General features: G+C 38.5%; 1 protein-coding gene across 1 annotated transcript in view; it reads right to left on the bottom strand.

Annotated features, from left to right (window-relative positions):
• The window catches only part of SYTL2 (synaptotagmin like 2), a 118,061-nt gene that overhangs the window by 10,811 nt on the left and 84,252 nt on the right, over positions 1–22,998 (bottom strand). Inside the window, 9 exon segments of the mRNA XM_045483744.1 lie at positions 909–1,011; positions 2,126–2,295; positions 3,584–3,703; positions 6,843–6,937; positions 10,139–10,186; positions 11,432–11,485; positions 13,461–13,562; positions 16,908–17,583; positions 17,585–20,802. Of these exon segments, the coding sequence (XP_045339700.1) occupies positions 909–1,011; positions 2,126–2,295; positions 3,584–3,703; positions 6,843–6,937; positions 10,139–10,186; positions 11,432–11,485; positions 13,461–13,562; positions 16,908–17,583; positions 17,585–20,802 (4,586 nt within the window).

The following is a 22,998-nucleotide window of genomic DNA, read 5'->3' as shown; positions in this document are numbered from 1 at the left end:
TGAGGCAGCAGACCGCAAGGTGGTCTGATGGGTTAAGGACAGCCTCTCATAGGAAGAGGCATTTAAGGCTGTAGGAGGTAGTTAGGGATGGAATGTGGGAAAGAGCACTCTGGCCAGATGGAACAGGAAGTCCAGCAGTGTGAGAAAATGTAGTCAGTTCCTCCAAAGAACAGAAAGGAATCAGGGTGACCTGAACAAAGACTCTGAAATTGAAAAGAGGAGGCTGGAGCCTGGGTTGTGGAGGGACTGGTGACATGTTAAGAAGGATGGACTTGCCGCTAAGGGTAATGGGAATCCTCAAAGATTTTAAGCAGAGAAAAAACATGATCAGAATTATGCTCTTGGTAAATCATTTTTACGATGCTCAATTCTATCAGCTGTGTATCTTTGAGCAATTTCCTTTGTTTCTCTAAGCTTCACCTGCTTCATCTGTGAGGTGCAGGCAGTATCCTCCTGGTGGCCTATGTAGAGAATGCATGACAGAACACAAACAACATTCAAGGTGTATGGTCTCATGCAAGGCAGTTTGTCAGAAAATGTTTATTCCTTCCCTTTTTCTCTCCCCGTGACTGACTTCACTTGTAGAGATACTACCCAAGAAGACGTGGCTATTTAGGGGCACCTGGGTGGCTCAGTTGGTTAAGCGTTGGACTTTGGATCAGGTCATGATCTCAGTGAGTTGGAGTCCCGAGTTGGGCCCTGTGCTGACAGCTGAGAGCCTGGAGCCTGCTTCGAATTCTGTGTCTCCCGCTCTCTCTGCCCCTCCCCCACTCACACTCTGTCTCTTTGTCCCTCTCTCTCAAAAATAAACGCACATTAAAAAAATTTTAGACAACATGGCTATTTACACATAATCACAGTGACACATCATCATTTAGGATTTTCCTAGACAGAGAGTTCATAGATACCCGCAGTATCTCATTATACACAGGATTCAAGGTCTTCTTCACTACAAGTGTTTTCTTCTTGCCCATTTTGCCCTTGTCTGGTAACAGATAGGCCTTTACATATCTAAAAAGAGAAGCGGAAAGACAAGAAGGTCAGAGAAAATAAAAGTCATGTTTCTATCTCTACTTTGAAAAATGCATTGGTAATTGACAGAAATAATTCATGACACTCAGAAAAGTGATAAGTAAATGAATGTTCTCACTAATGTCTTTTATACTTAAACGTTTAAACACATTGCAGCAGAATTGATCATTTCATAATTGTTTTAAAGTTTTTTAAAGGATATTTCCTGAACTCCTTTTTTCTTTGGCCTTATCTGATATGGAGGGTGGTGGGGGACAGACCTCTAATGTAGTGCTTAATTTTACTGGCTTGTTTCCAATTAAGAAAAGACTGGTGCTTACAGAATTTTTTCAAAAAAGTTTTGTTACTGCCTTTTGAAAACAAAAATTACTCTTAGCACCAACCTAATCAAGCCACATTCAATGGGGGGAAAAAGTATACTGGCCCCAATTGTTTTTATACTAAAAGCATGAAGGATTAGGCTTATGCCAGCAAAATAATTAAGAATCTGACTTCTGCATAAGGATAAGTGAGGAATGTACTCAATCTTTGCAAATAAACTGAAATATCAATTAAGCCTCTGATTTAAAAGACGAGCTGGTAATTCCCCCTAAAGTTCTTCTGTAAAATAGAAGTTAAATTTAGAATCTACCTCAGTCTAGAATCTTAACTGTTCCTGCACCACTGAACATTCTGAAGTATGCCCCTACATGCCCCTAACTTTAGAGAAGTTTGAGAGTCATGGGAACAGATTAGGGTTTAAGCCCTTATTCCCAGTTTTGCTGCTGACTCTCTGAATTTATGTAAATAGGTCACTTATCTTTTCTGGCCTTAATTTCCTTATCTGTTAAAAGAATGAATGGGACAAGATGGCCTCAAAGGTCCCTTCCAACTTGAAATATTTTGTGCTTCTCTGACATTTTTATAGTTTAATAACTTTGGCATATGAATTTATAAAGTAAATAAAACAGCACTTCCCCCAAACTTTTCTTGTCAAACATTTCTTTTTGATGCAGTCACACACATACCCTCCCTTTAATTTCTTTCTTTCTTGGCCAGTTTCTGCAAGATTATGAATAACTAAGAGAAAACAGTTACTTCAAATTGTACTTACGGGTCTGAGCGCTGTTTTTTAACATCTGCTGCTGCTAAGTCTTTACACTGGGCCACAAAGACATGCAACTCCTTCAATGAGTCCACATAGTCGATTGCAAACTGAATATTTCCTTTCACTTCCAGATTGCCAAAGTCTCCACTGTAAACGCTCATCACACTGCCGCTCACCTGAAAGCATCCGAAACACACAGTGTTTGTTTCTATCTCTTTCACAAATCCAATACAAGGATCATGAATATAATCTTTGCTTGCCATTATTTCTCTAGTTTGCACTTAAGGCAATTAATAAAATATGGCATAAAGACAGGCCAACACAGACAACCTGACGTAATATATGGCACAACTAGTGTGTAAAAAAAAAAAAATGCCTCTAAAAGATACAGATGAAAAGTGAAATGCAAAGTTATTTAGATACTGGCTCATTTCAAAGCAGGGGGATTTTTATGGTGGGGGGCACTCAAAGTTCCATTTTTAGGCATGCTTAGTATTTAAGACATTAAAGAAAGAGGATGTGAGAAACACCAGGCACACAAATCACAGTGACACATTGCTCTATCAAATTTCCAAGGCACTAAAAAGGAATTTTACTATGTTACTCATCCACTAAATCTAGGAAAATGCTTACTGGGCCATACGCCTTTAGAGGTCAGGAAGGGTAGAGAATGGATGATTGATGAAGGCAGTTGAAAGCCTTCCCAAGGCCAAACATTTGATTGTTATCAGCAGAAATTCAATTTAAACAGATTTTTTTTTTAAAGTTTGAGAAATGGGAGGCTAGTAAGAATTTAAGTACAGCTTTATCATTTGATTAGCATACCTGGTGAGATATGTGCATGTTTATGTATATCAGAGAACTATTTGGTAAGTGTATGTGGATATATTTACATATATATATTTCTACACACATACTACATGCACGATGACTGATCTCACTTTATGAAAGAAGTTCCAGGTAAAGTCAAATTTTCTAAAGCCAACCTGAATACACTTAAGTAGATTTCCTTTTAAAACCCTATTCTAAATCCTTCTGTAAGGCAAAGAAATCCTATTCTTTTATGTGAATCAGCACCTTTATTCATCAGGTTTGCTAAAAGAGAGATACAATTCTAAACCTGCAAAGAGAATATAAAACATATCTAATATAAGCAGAACAATAGTTACCCCATTTGTTGCAGAGAAAAATGCAGCGGTTCATCTTGTTGGTAATTTAGGCTTATTTCTAAAGTACTTACATCCCAAAAAACATATTCATTTATAATGGATGTGAACTCTTTTTATGCTTAAAAAAAGAAAAACAAAGATTTAGCTAGCCAGAAGCTAATTGTGGGTTAGAGAAAAAGCTAGTGCCCTTGGAATCTGGGAATACAATGGGAGCCATTTTATAGTAAGAAGGAGCACGGCAGAGCAAGGTTCACAGAAGCAGAGAGATATTAACACGGAGCCTTTGTTTACATACAGAAGACAGGGACGTCATGCCAGAGGAGCTGCTAAGATTGGTTAAAGAGCTTGGGCTCTTCTTGTGTCTGCTGAGCTGGTAACTGCTTTCTGATGCTGTATCTGTTTCTCTGTCATCACTCTACAAAACATCATATAATATACACAAAATTTAAATTCAGGATGAGTGAAGATCAGAATCTCAATTTAGAAAAATATGATATCTCGGTATCCCAGGGATCTGTCAACATTTCTGAAGGTCAAAAGACACTCGTGCTAATCACCAGGGAATGGGATTCAGGATGAAATGGGTGGTCTATCTTGGACCTCACCTAAGGAGGAGAGCAGTGCTTTGCTACCAAAACAAAGTGATTTTTTTTTTTTTTCACCTACAAGGTGGGCCCATAGTGCTACAGAAGGCAGCATTACTGTGAGCTTTCTTGTTACTGTCTTAGTATATGTATTTAGGTTACTTGGGGAACTTTATTGATAGATATGAGAAGTTAACTTTACCCACACAATAAAAGGTCTAAGACTTACTATCAAAACATAAAATGTCGTGTGTAATTCCTCATTATTAACATAGCCTGTCTTCCCTAAAATTCAAATCTTTTACTTGAGACACTATTAAACTAGAAAAATAAATGCTAGTTTGATCTGTTTCAACTAGAACTTATATATATATATATATATATATATATATATATATATATATATATATATATTTAAGAATTCTAAATCACCTCTTATGTATTTTCATAGTGCTATTGTGCTTATCTTTTTATTGCTATAGGGAAGTATATATTAAATTACATTTATTAACATGTATTAAATTCTACTCACATTAGATTTTAACAATTTTTTTAAAGTATTATTTTAAATATGTCCCAGGAAATATTTACCTGGGTCAAGAAAAAAAAAAGCGGCAATAATAAATTTTATTATATTCAGAGCTAAAGTTTATCAGACAGTACCTTTAAAAATTCATGATTCAGAATGTGTTCCTTTTGGGGTTAGAGAGTTTATGGAGCAGTTCAGTGGAGTTAGGGAAACATCTGTATGGAGTAGTTAGTTCATGCCAACATATTTTGGGGCCATGCAATTATGTATCAATATAACAGATGCCAATTCAAATGCAGAGTTAAGGAGTTAAAGAAAAACAAAATTTATGACTTATATGGATAAGAAAAAAATCCTCCCTCAAGGATTTAAAAAAAAAAAAAACAACAAAACACCATACCTTTCAAATGTCTCTGTTGTCACACCCTCTCCCCACATGCTTACAGTCCATTTCCCTCTATTATAGCATGCACTATGGTCTACCTAGTATATCAGGTCACTAGTGAATTCATGAAGGATGGGATCCTGTCTTGTTGACCTGGAACACCAATTTTCACATAGCATGTACTCAACAAATGTGACTGATGTTAAACTAAGCCTCAAAGGGATAATGGACAAAGGCACAAGGCCTGGTTTCATGTCCACTTCCTTTAACATTTAGTCTGACCCATGTGCTTTGAAAGACAAAATTATACAGCTTAATTTGGCATCTCTGATGCACAAACTCAAATGACTTGGACTCTCCTTTGTGTGGAGCTATGAGGCAGCACATTAAAAGTGAAGGAGGAGAATGAAAAACCAGAACTGGTATCACTTGCCTCTTCAGTTATTATATAGCTTATTCATATGACCAGCCAAGACCAAAGCCTGTTTACAAAGGTATAAAACCACAGGAACTCCATGAGGTGCCTACCAGTGGCTTCCAACTAATGATTTAGTTTCAAAGAATGAGTGATTCTTTTCAAAGGAACTATAATGTGGGCTGTTATGCATATGCAGGGGTAAATATTTGCAGATACAGTTCATCTAAGGCCCAAGAATAGACAAAGGGAAGGCCAGGAGGTCAGGCAAGAGATATGTAATTTATATGCTGTCTAGAACTTTCCTCATATTTCATCTACTAAGAGAATGCTTGAGGATAAAGCTTTTAATTTTACCATCAAAAATCAGACCCGAACTGCAAATAGTAACAGTTAATGTTTACTGGGTATTCACTATGTGTCAGGCACGATGCCCTGTGTTTTCCCTCCATTATCTCACTGACTCCTCACAACCTAATCAGGTAGGTACTAGGAAACCAGACACAGGGAAAGTAAGAAACTTGCCCATAGTCACACAGCAAATTTGTAGCACAGCCAGAAGTAGGAGTGTCTGACTCCAAGCTCCTAACTACCTGGCTGCAAGAACATAGAATCTTTTATTTTTTTTGGAGGGGGGGGATTTTTAAGTTTTTATTTTAATTCTAGTTAACTTACAGTGTTATATTAGTTTCAGGTGTACAATATAGTGATTCAATAATTCCATACAACACCCAGTGCTCATTGTGACATGTGCATTCCTTAATCCCTCTCACCTCTTTAACCCATCCCCAACCCAGAACATGGAATCTTAATTAAGTCAAAGGACCTAAGTTAAAGTCCTAGGTCTACCTTTTAGCAGCTGTTGGATTTGGGGAAAGTTATTTAACATCTCAGGCACTTTCCTGTTTTATGTACCTACCACATTTAGTTAGTGACAGTTAGATATCAGAATGAATATTAAGTGCCTGGTATTTACAAAGTATTCAGGGAATAGCAGATAATAGTCCTGTTCTGACCTGAGGCACTAGGCATAATGGCTAACCATGATAATCGGATCTGGGCTCCAGTCCTGGTTCAACCCTTTTCTAGATGAGTGATGTTATTTACCTCTCATGGTGTTTCCTGACCTGTAAAGTCTGGGGATAATGATGGTGCCCGCCTTCTAGGCTTGTTGGAGGAATAAATGAGATAATGTACACAAATTGTCTATGCCCAGGAGATACCCTTAAAGTCTGCTGTATAATTGTCACTCTATTACTTTACCAAATGCTTTCAAGCTAGTCATGCTACCCAGACTAAGCTTTCACAAATCAACTCTACTGTAAACTAAAGAGTGGTTATTTCACACCAACATATTTCTGTAGGGGTTTCTTATTTTGTACCCACTTTGAAACAAAAGTCATATTCCAAAATCAACGCAATTTGACTTCACCACCAAAATGAGTTGCCGTTTGAGTCAAATGAGACATGCCATGCCTCGTTCCAGGATCAACAACACTACCTTTATTGACAGGAAAGTTCATGGGTCAGTCCTGCTGACCTCTTTGGTCTCTGCCACAGCTGAATAAAAACACACCAACCTTGGCAGAACAAATTCACCGATTTGGTTCCATTTTCTGAAATTACAAAAGACAAACTTGCCTCATCTTGGAGAAATGCTGGCACGGACTTGCTCATCCTTTTGAGTTTGTCAGGGTGGGAAAACTGATTATCAGGTTGTGAAGGCACTGTGGAAACTAAACAGCAGCATTTCCATTCAAAATTATCCTTACAATTTTGGACAAACATAAAGCATAAGTTGAAAACACACTTTTCTTTCGTCTATGAATGAGATATTTTTATAAAAAGGTTAAAGGCACAGTAGTTCACATGCACAGGATCCTAAGATAAGCAACATGCAGTTTTCATAAATTATATAGAGAGAACTAGTAAGGAGATGAACCAATTGAAAATAAGAATTAATTTAAAAACTGTTCATTTTTATTAATCTGGAGCTGGAGTTGAATTATATTTGTTAAAACATAGAGACATTGTGAATCAGTTTTAACTTATTTTGCACATCAGAGATTTGAACCACACGATGTGTGATTTATTGGTTCATCTCCTTGAGATGTATTTTTAAAACATGCTGCAGGCTGAAAAACTATTTCATTGGACAGCAAGGATCTCCGTACACAACTCAATCATAAAAGTGTCCTGGCTACTGAGCGTCTAAGAGAAGGCTTGTTTGTTCAGTGATTATGAGGATCACTTCTCTGATAGTGTTTCTCACTCAGAATTATGAAAGACTATGATTCCGAACTATTTTTTTAAACAAATTGTTTAGACTTATTATTTAGACACCTTAATTTAGATACCCTTTGATACAGTAAGTATATACGTGGAAGTCACAATGAGATGATGAATTTTATTCCTCATTTGTGTAATTCTAGTTAGAAACCTATTTCCTTCTTTAAGAATTAGTGTCTGGGGCACCTGGGTGGCTCAGGTGGTTAAGCATCCAATTCTTAATTTTGGCTCAGGTCATGATCTTGAAGTTTGTGAGTTCAAGCCCCCACATTGGACTCCATTCTGACAGTGAAGAGTCTGCTTGGGATTCAACCTGTCTCTCCCTCTCTCTCTTTCTGTCTCTCTCTCTCTCCCTCTCTCTCTCCCTGGCCCCTTCTCTCTCATGCGTGCTCTCTCAAAAAATAAACTAAAAAAAAAAAAAAAAAAAAAAAAAAAAAGAAAGAAAGAATTAGTGTCTAAGCTTTTCTTACAGTGAATCAGAGCTTGCATATTATATGAGTTAACATGCTTCAAGGCCCTTAGAATAGTGCCTGGCACATAGTATACTCTATATATAATTATTTGCTAAAAAAGTAAATATTGTCTGATAATCCTTAAATTACCTATTCCATGTGCTACAAATATACTGAGTTGGTTTTAGCAGTGAAAGGATACCAGGAAAATAGATAAAAATCAAATTATATTTCTATATATAACTCAAAAGGCTCAAATTCAGCCCTAAGCATTAGCTAAATTCATGTTTGGTTAAAAGAAATCTAATGAAGGAAAACTGAAAACTGAACTATATATATTAAATATTTTCTTATTCACATAGTTCTCATCTAGCCTTTGGCTCACAAATGTATCAAAACACATTTTACGGTGACTCATGAAATGATACCTTCTTCAATTGCTTCCCATTAAACAATAACATGTATGTGTGCATATTCAGGTGACTTACACTGAAGTGGTGTAAGACTAGGTCCCGTGAGGGCACAGTACAGCCCAATGAGTACACAAAACTTATGTAATACTGCTTCCCATTATTTGCAAAATCTACATCTGCTCCTCAAATGTAGTCAGTTTTATATTTATTAGGCTTCAGTTATTTATGTTTTGATCATGTATTTCATTTTGTTTTTTGGTAAGAATACAGTCTTCACTGGAGAATAGCAATAGTCTCAGCCCAGACATTAAAGTCATCTTGGATAATATAAAATAAGAGAGAAATCAATACATCCAGAATTCAGCACATGACTAGCCTTCGTGGCTTGACCTAAGTAAGCTGGGTCATGAATGAAGACACAGGTACATTGGCATATATGTCCATGTTACTGTTTTCGCTCCTCCGCTAACTGTTGAACAAAATGTAACAAGATAAAACAAGATGACCATACCTAAGTACCTGCCAGTTCAAAAGCAACTGGAGAAATCTCTTTACCCAACACCCCCAAGGGGCAGGAATTTTGTTTCCTCTGCAGCAGCTGGACAGAGAACACACACTAAGATCTGAAGCCTGGAGTGTCCTTTCGCCAGGTCACGTGCCAGAGCTCAACACCTTCCTCTCTGGCATGACCTTATGAGCAAAGTTTCAGATTTCAGACTAGATGTCACTGCCTTCTAGCATCAGCACTTTGTTTCTCTATCGAATGGCTCCTTCAGTTAGCTGCTGTTCTCATTGAGACTTATTAGCACATCCAGACTGTTGGCAAACTGTCAATAAAAATCTTGTAGACTCTTGAGGGCAGACATGTGTATCATTGTCTTCATACCTCCAGCACCTAGCATTATGAAACTGACTGAAAGTGAGAAGCTTAGAAGACACACACGCAGTATCTGCATCCTTTGCAAGGCCCCGCAAACTCCCTTTGAATGTGCTATTTGTCCTTGAGACAGTAGTCAGAGTTAAGTACATCAATCTTAAGATTGAACAAAAAAGAGTAAATAATCATTACTTTTGATTCATGGTGGATATTAATTAGCTGATGGACATTAGCCACAAGTATACACTTACTTCTTAAAACTCAAATGTTCACTTGCTTTATATATTGAATATATACTGAGTCCAGTTTTGAACCCCAGAGCTTAAACCCTGGACATAATAAAATTTGCTTCCATAGATATGGAGAGAGGCATATACAACCATACCACATACTTGTAAAAGTACAATTCTTTCTTATGTCTAAATAACTCATAAATTGTGTCATGTCTACAGTCTTGTGTAAAGGCCACAAGAGATCCAATACTCAAGACCATATACTGCAACATAAAAGTCAAGTGATAAGACAAGGTGCCAACTTCATTTTAAGCCAAGACTCAAAGAGCAGAGAGATGTACAAAAGTATAACAATACTCAGCAATAACTTACATGTATATATTTATATATAAAATACACACACACACATATGTGTGTGTGTGTGTGTGTCTACATAAAAATTGTTTAAGTACATAACTCTTCCTCAGTGGAACCATGAATTAATCTTTCAACACTGACAGCAGTAAAATGTTTTTAATAAAACGCTTGCCAGAATGAAATAGTTTTATAAGCTGCAAGAGTTTAGTACCAATAATAAATACTGTGTTATTAATAGTGTTAGTTATTTCAGTATATTTAACACCATGTAAAGTGGCAACATTTAGTCATTTGTGAGAAAGATCCTGCTACTCACTTCCTTGTATGCATTCATTTGTATCTGGTTCCTGATCTGCTTTTTGATCTACTCAGAAGAGCAACATTGAGAATAAATACCATTTTAACAGAAGGATTAAAGAGACACGAAAGTAAAGCTCAAATGTCAGTTTCACAACAGAGACTGAAGAATACATCTGATGGGTTTTTAGCTTGCTTTCATCTGATCCCCAGAGTAACTCTTCATTAGCCGCTTTAGGGTCTCCTGTTCAACTAAAAATCCAACATCCAGCACAGGAGATGCTTGGCATCTTTCCTCTAATTCACTGAGCCACACATAGCTTGAGAAATGCAAAGAGCCCTGCACTAGGAGCAATGAAGCCGAGATTCTAGCTGCCACCTCCTTCCACTGACCAACCAGCTATAGGATCTTAGAAAGGCACCTAATTTCTCTGAGCTTTTCTTATCAGTAAAGGACCATGAAAATCCCCGCCCCGCCCACTTCCATGAAGTTGTTGTAAACATAAAATGAAAAAGACAAAACTATGACATAAAAGTAAGGAATGACTTTTGAGGAGCTCTGATGCTGCATTTTATATGGAAAACTCAGTTAATACACATTTTTTTTATTATAGTAAAGGCAATTTAGAAAACACAATTTCAGTATACAAATGTAAACTATACATTTGCATAAATGCTGAGCTATAAAATATAAAGATCAGACTCATTTCCATCCCTTCCCCCCAAAGGCACTATTACCCTATGTATTTTATAACTGAACCCAGTAATAATCCATTGACAAAGTTCAAAATCTTCTGGCTCCTGAATATTCAGAACCAGTTAAATTTTACCTCAGTCTATATTTAGCTATTTAAATTACCCAAGGAGGATCCTGACTCTGGTTCTGGGACTCTTTCCTTTGAAGTTAAAGCTTTACCAGCTATGCCAGAGAGATCCAAATGCTGAGATGTGCGAATCCAATACAGGAATAACTTAACCCAGGAGCCCACCCGATGCTTCCTGCCCTCGCAAGGAGTTTTGCAAGTCAGAGTAGCAAAAATCAGCTCATACCAATAGAAATACAATTTCCTATTTATAGAAACCCTCGCTTGCCAAGGGTCTCTGATGAGATCCTCACAAAGGTATCACCAGCAGAAGCCTTGAGAATACAAATAGTTAGTATTAAATGCACCGAGTCAGAACCATTTTATAATAACTTAGGCACCATTCATCACATAGTGGCAAATGACGTTCTTCTATTTATCCAACAGCTGCGTCCCGGTGACTGCCCAAACCGCCCCAGACAGACATGCAAATACGTAAAGATATTTACCATCTTCAGCACTACGTACTAATTCTTCTGGCAGATTATCTACTTTTGCTTGATCTGTTCAGGAGAAATTAACAAATGGTTAACACGGCTGACCCTTGGCGAGAGAGAACAATGAGACTGTCCCTGGAAGCCCCCGGAGTTGGAAGCAATTAGTCAAGATGCAGTGAGGGGTGCAACCAAGATGTCTTCCCCAAAATACTTTCTCTTTAGATTAGCTACTTGAACCAGTGCCATAGCGGGAGCTCCCATTTCAGCCCCGATGCAGCTTACATCAGCACACTGCTGCACACAGACTCCCAAGGGTTAGTGGGTTAGCTAAGAGCAAGCAATCGGCCAGAGGCAGAAGAAAACACAGGGCTGCAACAGCCTCTCTATTCTTCTGGAAAGGGTAAGATGCTAGCCATGACTAACACCTTCTCAAACCCATGGTCATTAACAAATATTTCTGTGCATGCATCATCATTTGTGTAAGCCTCTGGGAGCCTTGCTTGGGAAGTCAACTGAAGAGATGTAACTGGGGACCAGCTGCTAAGTGGAATCTTGGCAGGCTAGTGTGAGAGTGGGTATCGGTATTTGGAAGGGAGCGTGCAGGAATACCCGTCAGCTGATGGTGATTTTTTTTTTTAACCCTACACATTCCTAAGTACTTTAAAGCTGCACCATGGAAATATCCCCATGCTTCACAGGCAAGAGGTTTGTCAAACTGGACAATTGTTGCTGAGTTTTTTGTTTTTGTTTTTGTTTTCAGGACCCATCGCCAACATCAGGAAGAACAATTAGGGCGGTCCAACAAAGGACTGGACTCCCTTTCTGTGGGAGCATTCAGGCGGATGTAGGGGGTTGGCCACCTGTTGAGGAGGCTTTATAGAAAATTCCTGCATGGTGGGGAGGAGTGTAAAATGGGTGACCTTCAAGGTCACTTCTAACCCCGAGATTCTAAGATCTCCAGTGGGGATAGAACTGCCTAAATTGGGAATACTGTCTTCAGAGTCCTGAGAATCTCTGATTTTCAGGAATTATTTAATGGATTTTTCCTTTTCCTTTTTAAATTCAGACTTTTTAGTTTCAATTGCAGGTGCCTAAAGCATATTCTAAACATGAGAATGGTCAACTTTCAATCATATGAGTTTGGCAGTGGTTAACTTTCATTCAATAAATTTTCTCATGACCCTCTGCACTCCCAGGGGTGCATCTTAGTTTAAAAACAATTAAGAACAAACCCCCTAGAAGTCATGATTTCTAAATTTGCTTGTGTGGCTCACAAGTCCCTATAGATATTATCCTTTATGTTAGTACTCAAGAAGTCCTTCACCAATTAAAGGAGCAGTTGGGGGGGGGGGCGGGAACAGTGTGCCTAAAGTATTGCAGGCCAGATAGTCTTTGGGCTTATAGTTCCAGTATCCAAAAGAAATATGTGAAAAGAAGGAATAAAAGAGGACAGTCCCTGAAGCTAGGGACTCATTCATCTCTATATCATGTAAAATTCATCAGACATCCATCACTGTCACATATAACATGGTCACTTCATAACTACTCTTGGTATTAGTCTGTTAATTCTGAATCACAGTTCTGCTGCAGGACACTAAGCAATTTACTTTACCTCTCTGAGCTTCATTTTCCTCATCTCTAAAATGGGAATAACAATTCATCCTCATAGGGTTGCTTATGCCAGTTAAATGAGATAATGCATGTGAAATGCTTAGCCAAGTCTTGGTACACAGTGCTTAGTAAATCTTAGCTATTACTATTAGAACCACTAGCTACCCCAATCTTTTCAAACTCACTGTACTTGAATAAACACTCAAACTTGGATTCTTCAATTCAAGGAAACCTAGTGTCTAGTAACCAAACCTCATGCGCTATTTTAAAAGTTCCAGCCACTCTGCTCACTTTGGAAAGGTTATTCTCATCTGTTAACGCCCCCTTTAGGGGCTTCAGTGCACAACAAGCATGCGGTGAGGCCACAGAAGAGCACATAAGCATTTTTAAGCTCAGACTGGGGCATGAACAGTGGGGCAAATTTTCTCACTTGGTGAATCTGATGAAATGTCTTCTAGACTTTTGGAAGGCATTTTCCTAGTAGCACTCTTTTCCAAAGTTTTCAAGACAGGACTGGGTTCTTCTTCTGAACCTGTTACAAGACAAAATCGATGAACACTGCACAATACAAAAAACACCCAAACTCTTAAAAACCGGTGGAAATTGATATATATCATAGGTTGAAAGCAGGCATTATGTTATAAACCTCTATACTTGTATTTACTCTATGAAGCACTTCTCAAAAAAAAAAAAAAAAGAAAAAAGAAAAGAAAAATTTCTCCACTCTCTTGGTATGTCCTTTAAAAACCATTTCCCTGGTCAAGAAATATTTGCAAGCATAAATCATAAAGAAACAAGATTACCACATAAATAGAAGAGTGATCTCTTAGTCGTCTACACCTCTATTTTAGGCACATGATTTGTTCTGTGCCAGACTTTGAATCTTTCCACTTCACTTCCAGCTTTTGAAGACAACCACAAAGTGGTTTTAGGAGTATTAAAACAATTAGCTGAAAACCATAGAAGGCAGGATTCAAATGTTTAACATCTGTGTATAATCAGGTACACAGATGGGCGAATTCCCCAGATGAAGAATGTAGGCTTTTTGGGTTTCATGAGGTAGTAAAGTTTCCAACAAAATGTTGGGAAATGACATGAAATAGTCAACTTTTTATGTAATTAAGTCAATTTAAAGTCGGGGGGGGGGAGGGGAGGTGGCTGTATCATGTACTAATACCTGTATTCATTTTTTAAAAAGGCATGTTAGGACCAAAAGAAAAAAAGAAAAAGGGCATAATCTCAAAATAAGAATAGTCCTTTAAATTAAATACATCTAATGTTATAAAAAAAATATCTCTAGATGGCTCTTAATTTTTTCATTTTGACAGTGAAAACTCCATCATGGATTAGCCCTGGTCTGAATATTGTCATTTATCACTGTTGTATTCTTAGTGCCTAGAACAGTGGCTGACAATAAGCACTTCAAAAATGTTTGCCAGGCATGCCTGGCTGGCTCAGTTGGAGAGTATGTGACTCTTGATATCAGGGTCGTGAGTTCAATTCCCACGTTGGATGTAGAGCCTACTTAAAAACAAAAAATGTTTGCTAAATCACTGCATGATTTCATTAATGGGCCAATGAATTTGGGAAGCACTTCTCCACACAGTACTTTCCTGAAACGCATCCCAGTTCTCCCTAGTGTTAACAGGCATTCTAGAGCAAATGGACTCTAAGATGAATTAGATATGAGATGCTCTGTGTTCAGATTTAAAGGTTTCTTACTACAGATCTTCTTATAGACTTTAATATGCTAATAACGTGCATAATTTCCCAGCATTTCCAAATGTATTTAATCATGGAAACTTTTTTTTTTTTTTTTGGTAAGGAGCATACTGAGGTATTGGTTGATTAAGAGCTCAGCCACAGGTCAAACATGTTAAGTTGCTCACCCAAATTGTGGTGCTACTGTAGCCAGGTTCCTCCCTCTCCCACCCTACCCCCATCTGTTTGTTTTCAAATAAAAATTTAGGTTAGGGGATATAAAATTACAACTGTACTAATTTATACCTCTTATTGGCTTATGAATTTTAAATATCTTCTCTAAGCTCTGGGTGGTTATTTAATATTATTTCATTTTTAGATAGGCTTTTTACTGTCTAATTGGTTATCCTGATATAGTATAAACAAAGCTATATACATTAGGCAATAGTCTCCAAAGTAAGTACAAATTTACCCTCTTAGGGTCACTTCACCCTCGTCTCTAATGGGGTACTTTAGTAAAAGTCTACTTCAGCATGTTTAACATACTGACTTATACTCTTGCAAATGTCTGGTTTCAGAGACTGGTATATCACTTCCCTTTGCTTACCAACAACCTTTGTTAAAGGGGCTCCAAGTTGATTAATTAGGATTAAAGGGGATACTTTGGTCAGATTTCAAGAAGAGAAGACTACAGTTACTTGCAAAGGAAACCAAACCTCACAAGTCATCCACCCAGTAAGACTTACTCATTCTCGTCGATGCTGAGGGGACTCAAAAATGACAAATTTTTAAAACTACTAGGAGGGTGACTGACACTAGCTGTTGTGCAACTTTGGTTAAAATGTCCCTCCCAAAGAGCATCCTTTATCATTTAATCACTATAATTGGGTAACTTCTCATTCCTATTTGTCTCTGGGTTTCTCTTCTAAAATGCCCATGTTGATCACAATAGCAAACAGAGACAAGCCCCATGTCTTACAGCCTGGCTGAAACCACTACCCCCAAGTCCACTCAGATGAATGTGGTAATCAATTAAGATCCTCATCCATTTGGCCAAAGTTGGAGTCAAAGAAATGCAGCAGGCCAGGCAATGCCTTCAGGTGGAATCAGGTGAAGTCATCTGACCAAAGTCATACTCTAGAGAAGGGAAAGATTCTTCAGATAACTGAACACAAGAGGAAAAGAGTGGCAACAAAACACCACAGTACTATGTATCTGATGGAAAGAAAGTTCCAACCTTGCACTTTGTTCCTGGTATTTAGCCCCTACTGTGGTAAAATATTCATCCTAAAAGGGAAATGTCAGTCCATTTGTGGCACTGTCTTGCCACAAATCTTACTAGAGACTTCTGTGTGGATTGCCCATTAAGAACGAAATTCTAATTATGTCCAGGAGGAAAACTAGCTAGGATGTTTTAGAAGTACTTTCTAAACCCAAAAAGTTCTTTATAGTAATTTTTTTTTTTCAACGTTTATTTATTTTTGGGACAGAGAGAGACAGAGCATGAACGGGGGAGGGGCAGAGAGAGAGGGAGACACAGAATCGGAAACAGGCTCCAGGCTCTGAGCCATCAGCCCAGAGCCAGACGCGGGGCTCGAACTCACGGACCGCGAGATCGTGACCTGGCTGAAGTCGGACGCTTAACCGACTGCGCCACCCAGGCGCCCCCCAAAAAGTTCTTTAAAAAATACTTTTAAAACCTAAAAATTCTATTGTGATTAATGAGAATAAAGTCAGATTCTGAAACACTGCCTGTGGGTAAAACTGTCTCTATGTAACTGATTTGATTAAAGAATAAAAAGGAGGCTGGGTAGCTCAGTTGGTTAAGCATCTAACTTTGGCTCAGGTCATAATCTCATGATTTGTGAGTTCGAGCCCTGCACTGGGCTCTGCACTGACAATGCTGAGCCAGCTTAGGATTCTCTCCCTCTCCTTCTCTCTCTCTTTGCACCCCCCTTCTCAAAATAAATAAATAAACTTGAAAAAAAAAAGAAGAATATAAAAGGAAATGTAGCTTTTCATTAAGAAAGGCTAGGTAGAGCTAAAGTGATATGAAGAATTTAGTACCACTTGGAATGTCAAATTAATCTCAATTGTAAAAACTGTATCATCTTTTACATCAGCATTCCACAAATCAATTCATTAACCAACAGGTTAAAAAAATCAGAATGCTCACTACAGGTATTTCTCCAGCTTTCTGCATTGGAACCAATGTTTCCATCTGAAAAATCAGAGTCAGAGAAACCTTCTTTCTCTTCCTTTTTCTCTTCTCTCTTACATGGTGATGCCAGAATCAATTCAACTTTACTTGTTTTTGTAGGGTTTGCTTTGTCTGTCAGGAGAGAAATGGGTTGCCTATTTGTGGACACACTCATTGCTTTAGGAGCCTTTTCAAAGCCAGGTTCCTGAGAAGCCCCTTCTTGAACCCCTGCAACCTCACTTTCACTGTCCTTGTCCTCTGGGGCTATTATAGTTTCAGTGACCCCTATTTTATGTTCTGCAAAGAGCTGTGGGGTTCCAAAGATCTCAACCCCACTGTCAGGACCACAAAGATCTACTGATAAATCAGTCATAACTTGGTGTCCGCCCAACACTTCATCACACTGGTTGACTTGAGATTTGAGAACATTATTCTTAAGCTTCCTTTCAGAGGCCTCTGAGGCTGTCCAGTAAAAACGGGGCACTGTCTTCAAGAAACTGGCCTGCTCTGACTGTGGACACTCCTTCTCAGGAGTTTCTTCCTTCACTGACAACTGGAGCAGGTAAGAAGGAGTTTCCGATGCTTCTCTAAAAAGTTTCTCAAAACCCATATCAAAAGCACTCTCAGTTATTGATGGCGCCTCAGACTTTTTTTACTGTTTCTTTGATTTCCTCAGGATGGAATTCAGAAGCAGCTTGCCTGGGCACCTCAGTACTACCTGTTAGCTTTGATGGAGAAAGAGTCCCTGTATCACTTTCATTTTTTGAGGAGGGGCTTTCAACTGCTTCCTTCAGTAGTTTTTCTAAGCCAGCACTGAATTCTAGGAACTCTGATTTAGGTTGAATAACTGTTTCCTTCACAATTTCTGCCACTCCCTGGGATAACTTTTTGCCATACTGAGTAACAGTGCAATCAGATGAACAAAGGGTTTGTTCTGATGGAGATACTCGGGCAGCTAAGTAAGATCCAATTTTATGAGTTTTATCAGGAACTACGGTGAAGGGATAAAAATCCTTTCTGTCTGGAATTAAAATGTCCATTATAGCCCATGGTGTAGAATTCTGGGGGCTACCTGCTGCCTCAACTCCGTCAGGAAATTCTGCTTTTACTTCTCCAGGCACTACTCCCCTCCCAACTGGATAGCTCAACCAAGCTTCTCTAAGTAGCTTTTGTAATGTATCATTTACATACTTCAAGGCAGGGTTAGATGGAAGAATGACTTTTTCCACAGTCTCTGAAATTTCCCTTTGTGAAGGTAATGCCTTATCCTGGGGAGCAAGATGAGCATCCCTGGAATAAGGCATCTTTTGGGGAGAGTTGGCCACATCCCCAAAAGAATCCTTTCTGTATAGATGAGAAGGTCGACCCAATGAGTGAGAACTTTCTGCAGCCATCTGACACAAATCCTCCGTGTTTAGCTGGCACTCACCACTTTCAGCTTTCTGAAGGAGAGCTGCATTTCCCAAAGTTTCTTTCCCTTTTGGAAAAGGAGCTATTATCTCTTTTTGATAGTCTGATATGTTGTGACTCCATTCTATCCCTTTTTCATAAACTCTACTCTCTTCAGGCTCAGAGTTGATCCTAGTGGTAACAGGTTCTAACATGGTTGGTAAGGGAGAAGGTGAAGTCCCAGTTGCTTCCTTCAGGAGTTTGTCTAGACTAGCAGTCAAAGTGTTCGGTTTGACCTTTGGAGGAGCTACTGTTTTGTCTACGTGCTCATTAATGATCTCCTCATGTCCTCTGTCTTCTCCCTCAGTATCAGCAAAATCTGTGTCATGAGGCCATGTTTTATTTCCAGAAATCTCTCGTTCAGGCACTTGTTTTTCATGAACTTTTCCAACAGAAGTTTGCATGGCTGGTGATGAAGCTTCTGAAAGTAACTTCTGTAAGTTGTCATTAAAAGTGTCTTTGTAGTCTTTAGACAAAACACTTGTTTTTACTATTGATTCTTGTATCTCTTGGTCTGAGTAATCCTTTTCTTCCTTGAACACTGGTGTAACAAACCATTCCGTATTCTTTTTCACATTTTCCTTTGATGACTCATTTCCTGGCAACTGATGAGCAGACTTTCTGGATGGTCTCAATGGAAATGTGGTTTCGTCTGGTAACACCTGGAGTGTGCACTTTGAATTTAATTTCTCAATTTCCTCTCTTGCTGGTAATTTTTTTTTACCTGGAAGTGTCCCTATTTCATGGATATTTTTTCCTGATGATTTAATGTCACTGAGTTCTTTGTGTTTCTGGCTATTAAAAGGCACCAAAGGTTTTTGGCTTACTATGGTAGTATTCTTCTCAACATTGTCTTGACTATTTGTATTGGCTCCTAAGTCCCAAAACTTTCTCAAATTCTCAAATTGAGAGTGATTATAGACCTGTTCCATATTGGGTTCATCCATTCTTTCTTTTAGGGACATAACTTTAAAGTTGGGATTTGATTCACCAATTAAGGATCTGTCTTTCTCCAAAGGAGTATATATTCCATTCGCAACATTTGAAGGATGTTGCCATGATGGTAAAGTAAGATCCCTTTTATAATGCCAGCTCTCAGCCTCTGGCAACATTTTTATAGGCTCATTTATCCTATTCTGAAAAGGAGACATTTCACCTGATTGGTCAACTGAAGGATAATTTTTGGATGGACCTGGTTTCTGAGGCCTGGTCTCTTTAGATTTATTCGAGGAATAAAAACTGGAGAGATGGGCTATGTGGCCATTGTCATCTAGGACCACTTGTTTGCTAATGACTTGATTATATTCAGTCTGGCCTGTAGATAAATTGTCCATGGACTTCACAGGCTGATATGCTTTAGCAGAAGGTCGCCCTTGACCGCATGATGATGTGGGTTCTTTATGAGTTAATTTAGCAGCAGCTTTCTCACCTTCCCAAAAAGATATTCTGTCACTTACTCTTTTGTATTTCTCTCTTTGTACTTGGTTCTTGGGAGCCTCAACAGCATCCTGTAATTGGACTTCAGGCTTCTTCCAAGATTTGTCTTTGGCAATCCCATGTGGTGACTCAATATACTCTGGCTCTAAGGAAGCTTTCAGGATGTATGTATCTTTTTCTTTGCTCTTTTTCTCTGTCTTCATGTTGTCTTTCAAACTTGGTTCTTTGACAAGTGTTGAAGAGTCAAAATTCACTTCTGAGTTTCCTCTACTTTTTTCAAAACCATGAAGCTTAGGCTCTTCTTCACCTAAGGTGCCAACAGCCTTAATGTTGCATGGAACTTGGTCTTCTGCATCAGGTCCTGTGACAGCACTGTAGGAATAGTTACTGGTTGGGGGAAGTACCCGATTTCCTTCTCCTATGTTTTTCGAACCTTGGCTATAGTCCATACTTTTACTCCCTTGATTTGGGTCATAGATTTCACATGATTGCAATATGCCTAGACCTTCCTTGCCTTGTTGGAACAAATTAATAGGTTTGGGTTTGATATTCACATTATTATTTTGGCAATTTCCAGAAGGTAGCATATTTCCCTTTTCCTGGAATGTCAAATCAGATTCCATAGGCGTCAGTTTAACTTTGGCAGATAATAGAGCCTTTGAACCACTTTCTTTTACACTGGTGTCATCTGTCACCAAGGTAGTAGTAACCTGTGATTCTGAGTCTATTTCTTCTTTGGGCTCTATTCCTTGGGGATGTTGGAGAGATGACTTATTGTCTTCTGAATGACAACTTCGATTAAACCAGTCTAGGACTTTAGATATGGAATCATCAGTTGTCTTCCTTATCTCAGTGGCAAATGGATCAGAGTGTGAGGACGTCATTGCTTTTAGGGCCTTGAGAAGCGGGGGCTTACCTTGCTGATGGTCTCTAGAACTGTGACCTGGCACCTGAGATGGCTCAGGCTCAACACAAGACAGTCCATCTGCAACACAGAAATGCTTTTCTAAATAAGAAAAGAGAATGCTTAAAGAATTATTATTCAATCACTCACATTATCTTTTGAAGAGGCACTTTGTATTTACACTTTCCATACCACTAGCTGTTTATATTTGCACTTTTCAGAGGCTATAATATAAACAATCTTAATTAAGATATTCTATTAGAGTTGCTCTATGACAGTAAAGGAAGGTAAATGTAGACCTCTGAAATATGGGATATAGACCCAATTGAGAAATTCCTCTGAAGTCTCTGATTTATACTGAAAATTCATATGGGGGTACCTGGCTGGCTTGGTTGGTGGAGCATGTGACTCTTGATCTTGTGGGGTTATGAGTTCAAGCCCCATGTCAGGGGTAGAGCTAAATTAAAATAAAGTAAAAATTCATGTGAATTTAGTATTCTGATCTATGTTACATTAAAATTTTTGTCAACATTTTTGAGAGAGAGAGAGAGAGAGAGCACAACAAAGCATGAGAAGAAGAAGGGCAGAGAGAGAAGGAGACACAGAACTCGAAGCAGGCTCCAGGCTCCAAGCTGTCAGCCCAGAGCCCAATGCAGGGCTTGAACCCACTAACCATGAGATCATGACCTGAGTCGAAGTTGGACGTTTAACCAACTGAGCCACCCAGGTGCCCCTATGTTACATTTTAAATATTTTCTTCTACTCTCAAATCTATGTATAAAACTTACACTCTAAGAAGATACAACATGTTGATTTTGTGACTCCACCAATCCACTGGCATACTCATAAACATTAGAGGGGGCTTATACCCACGTTTGACCAGAAGATTCAGGAGTTGGGAAAACAACTTTCTGGAGCTTCCGCCAGAGTATAAGAATGTTACAATCAAGATATTTGCATTCCTGGGCCTTACTCCTGCTACATTAAAGCAGAATCTCTGAAGAGGGGCCCAGGAATCTTTATTAACAGTTATCCCACTGATTGTTCTACATACTGGAGTTTGAGGACCATGATCTCAAGAGGCTCCTCTGTTATCTTCCATTTCCCTGATATAGTTTGTGAGTTTAATAGTTTCTATGAGCCAAATAAACTAAACTGAAGACTGATGGAGAATGTGATCTCAACTTGTTCCCTGTTGTTGGCTGACCAATGGCTAGGAAGCTAGAGAAGGATATTTAAGTTTATGCTAAGCTATCAAGAAAGCAGAGAGAATCCTGTCTGAGCCTTAATTATTGGGCACACGGTACACTTAGATAAGGGAGCTCAGGCATTTCTACCCTTTAGTTAAGACTTGGATGTTTCAGGAGCACCTGGGTAGCTCAGTTGGTTAAGCATCTGACTCCATCTCAGGTCAGCTCATGATCTCATGGTTTGTGGGATTGAGCCCGGTGCGGAGCCCTGCCTCTGGCTCTGCTCTGATAGCATAAAGCCTGCTTGGGATTCTCTCTCTCCCATTCTTTCTGTCCCTCCCCTGCTCATGCATGCACATGCTGGCTCGCTCTCTCTCTCAAAATAAATAAACATTAAAAAAAAAAAAAGACTCCAGTGTTTCAGCATTTCTCCCTCTTCCTTACAAATGCTAAGCTATGTAATACATGTTCCTAAAAATTACATCAGCAGAATTTTTATGAAATCAGTTACATTTCAAATGCACTAGAGGACATCTCAATTAATAAAATTTTATCTTTAATTTTAATCATCAACTCTGGCTAAGAGTGAAAACAACAAAGTGTTACACAATAATTGGGGCATGGTTGATATTGGTTTCCGTAACTACCCATTGTACTATTGAATATATGTCAATAATTGTGAAGTTCTTTTGAGAAATCTTTAAGAATTCTATGTTAGTTTGTTTAACAGAAGACTATTTAATGATGGAGAAATGCTTATAATATGCTATAAGGAAAAAAAGAAATCTGGCAGTATAAACATAATTTAAAATTATAGTCATGCTTGAAAATTTTTGAAAGGCTCTACAATTAAATGTTAGCAATACTGTGGTTAATGCTGGCTGATGACATCACAGATAATATTTGTTTCATTCTGTGTGCACTTCTTTTCAAATGTTTTACAACAAAACTATATTACTTTTATTTTTTATTAAAAAAATTTTTTTAATGTTTGTATATTTTTGAGAGAGAGAATGAGAGAGACAGAGCATGAGAGGCAGAGGGGCAGAGAGAAAGGGAGATACAGAATCCTATGTAGGCTCCAGGC

The sequence above is a fragment of the Leopardus geoffroyi genome, chromosome D1 (genome assembly GCF_018350155.1).
Source record: "Leopardus geoffroyi isolate Oge1 chromosome D1, O.geoffroyi_Oge1_pat1.0, whole genome shotgun sequence".
Lineage (NCBI taxonomy): Eukaryota > Metazoa > Chordata > Mammalia > Carnivora > Felidae > Leopardus > Leopardus geoffroyi.
The sequence above is the reverse complement of the archived record's forward strand: the minus strand, read 5'-3'. Positions and strand labels throughout refer to the sequence as shown.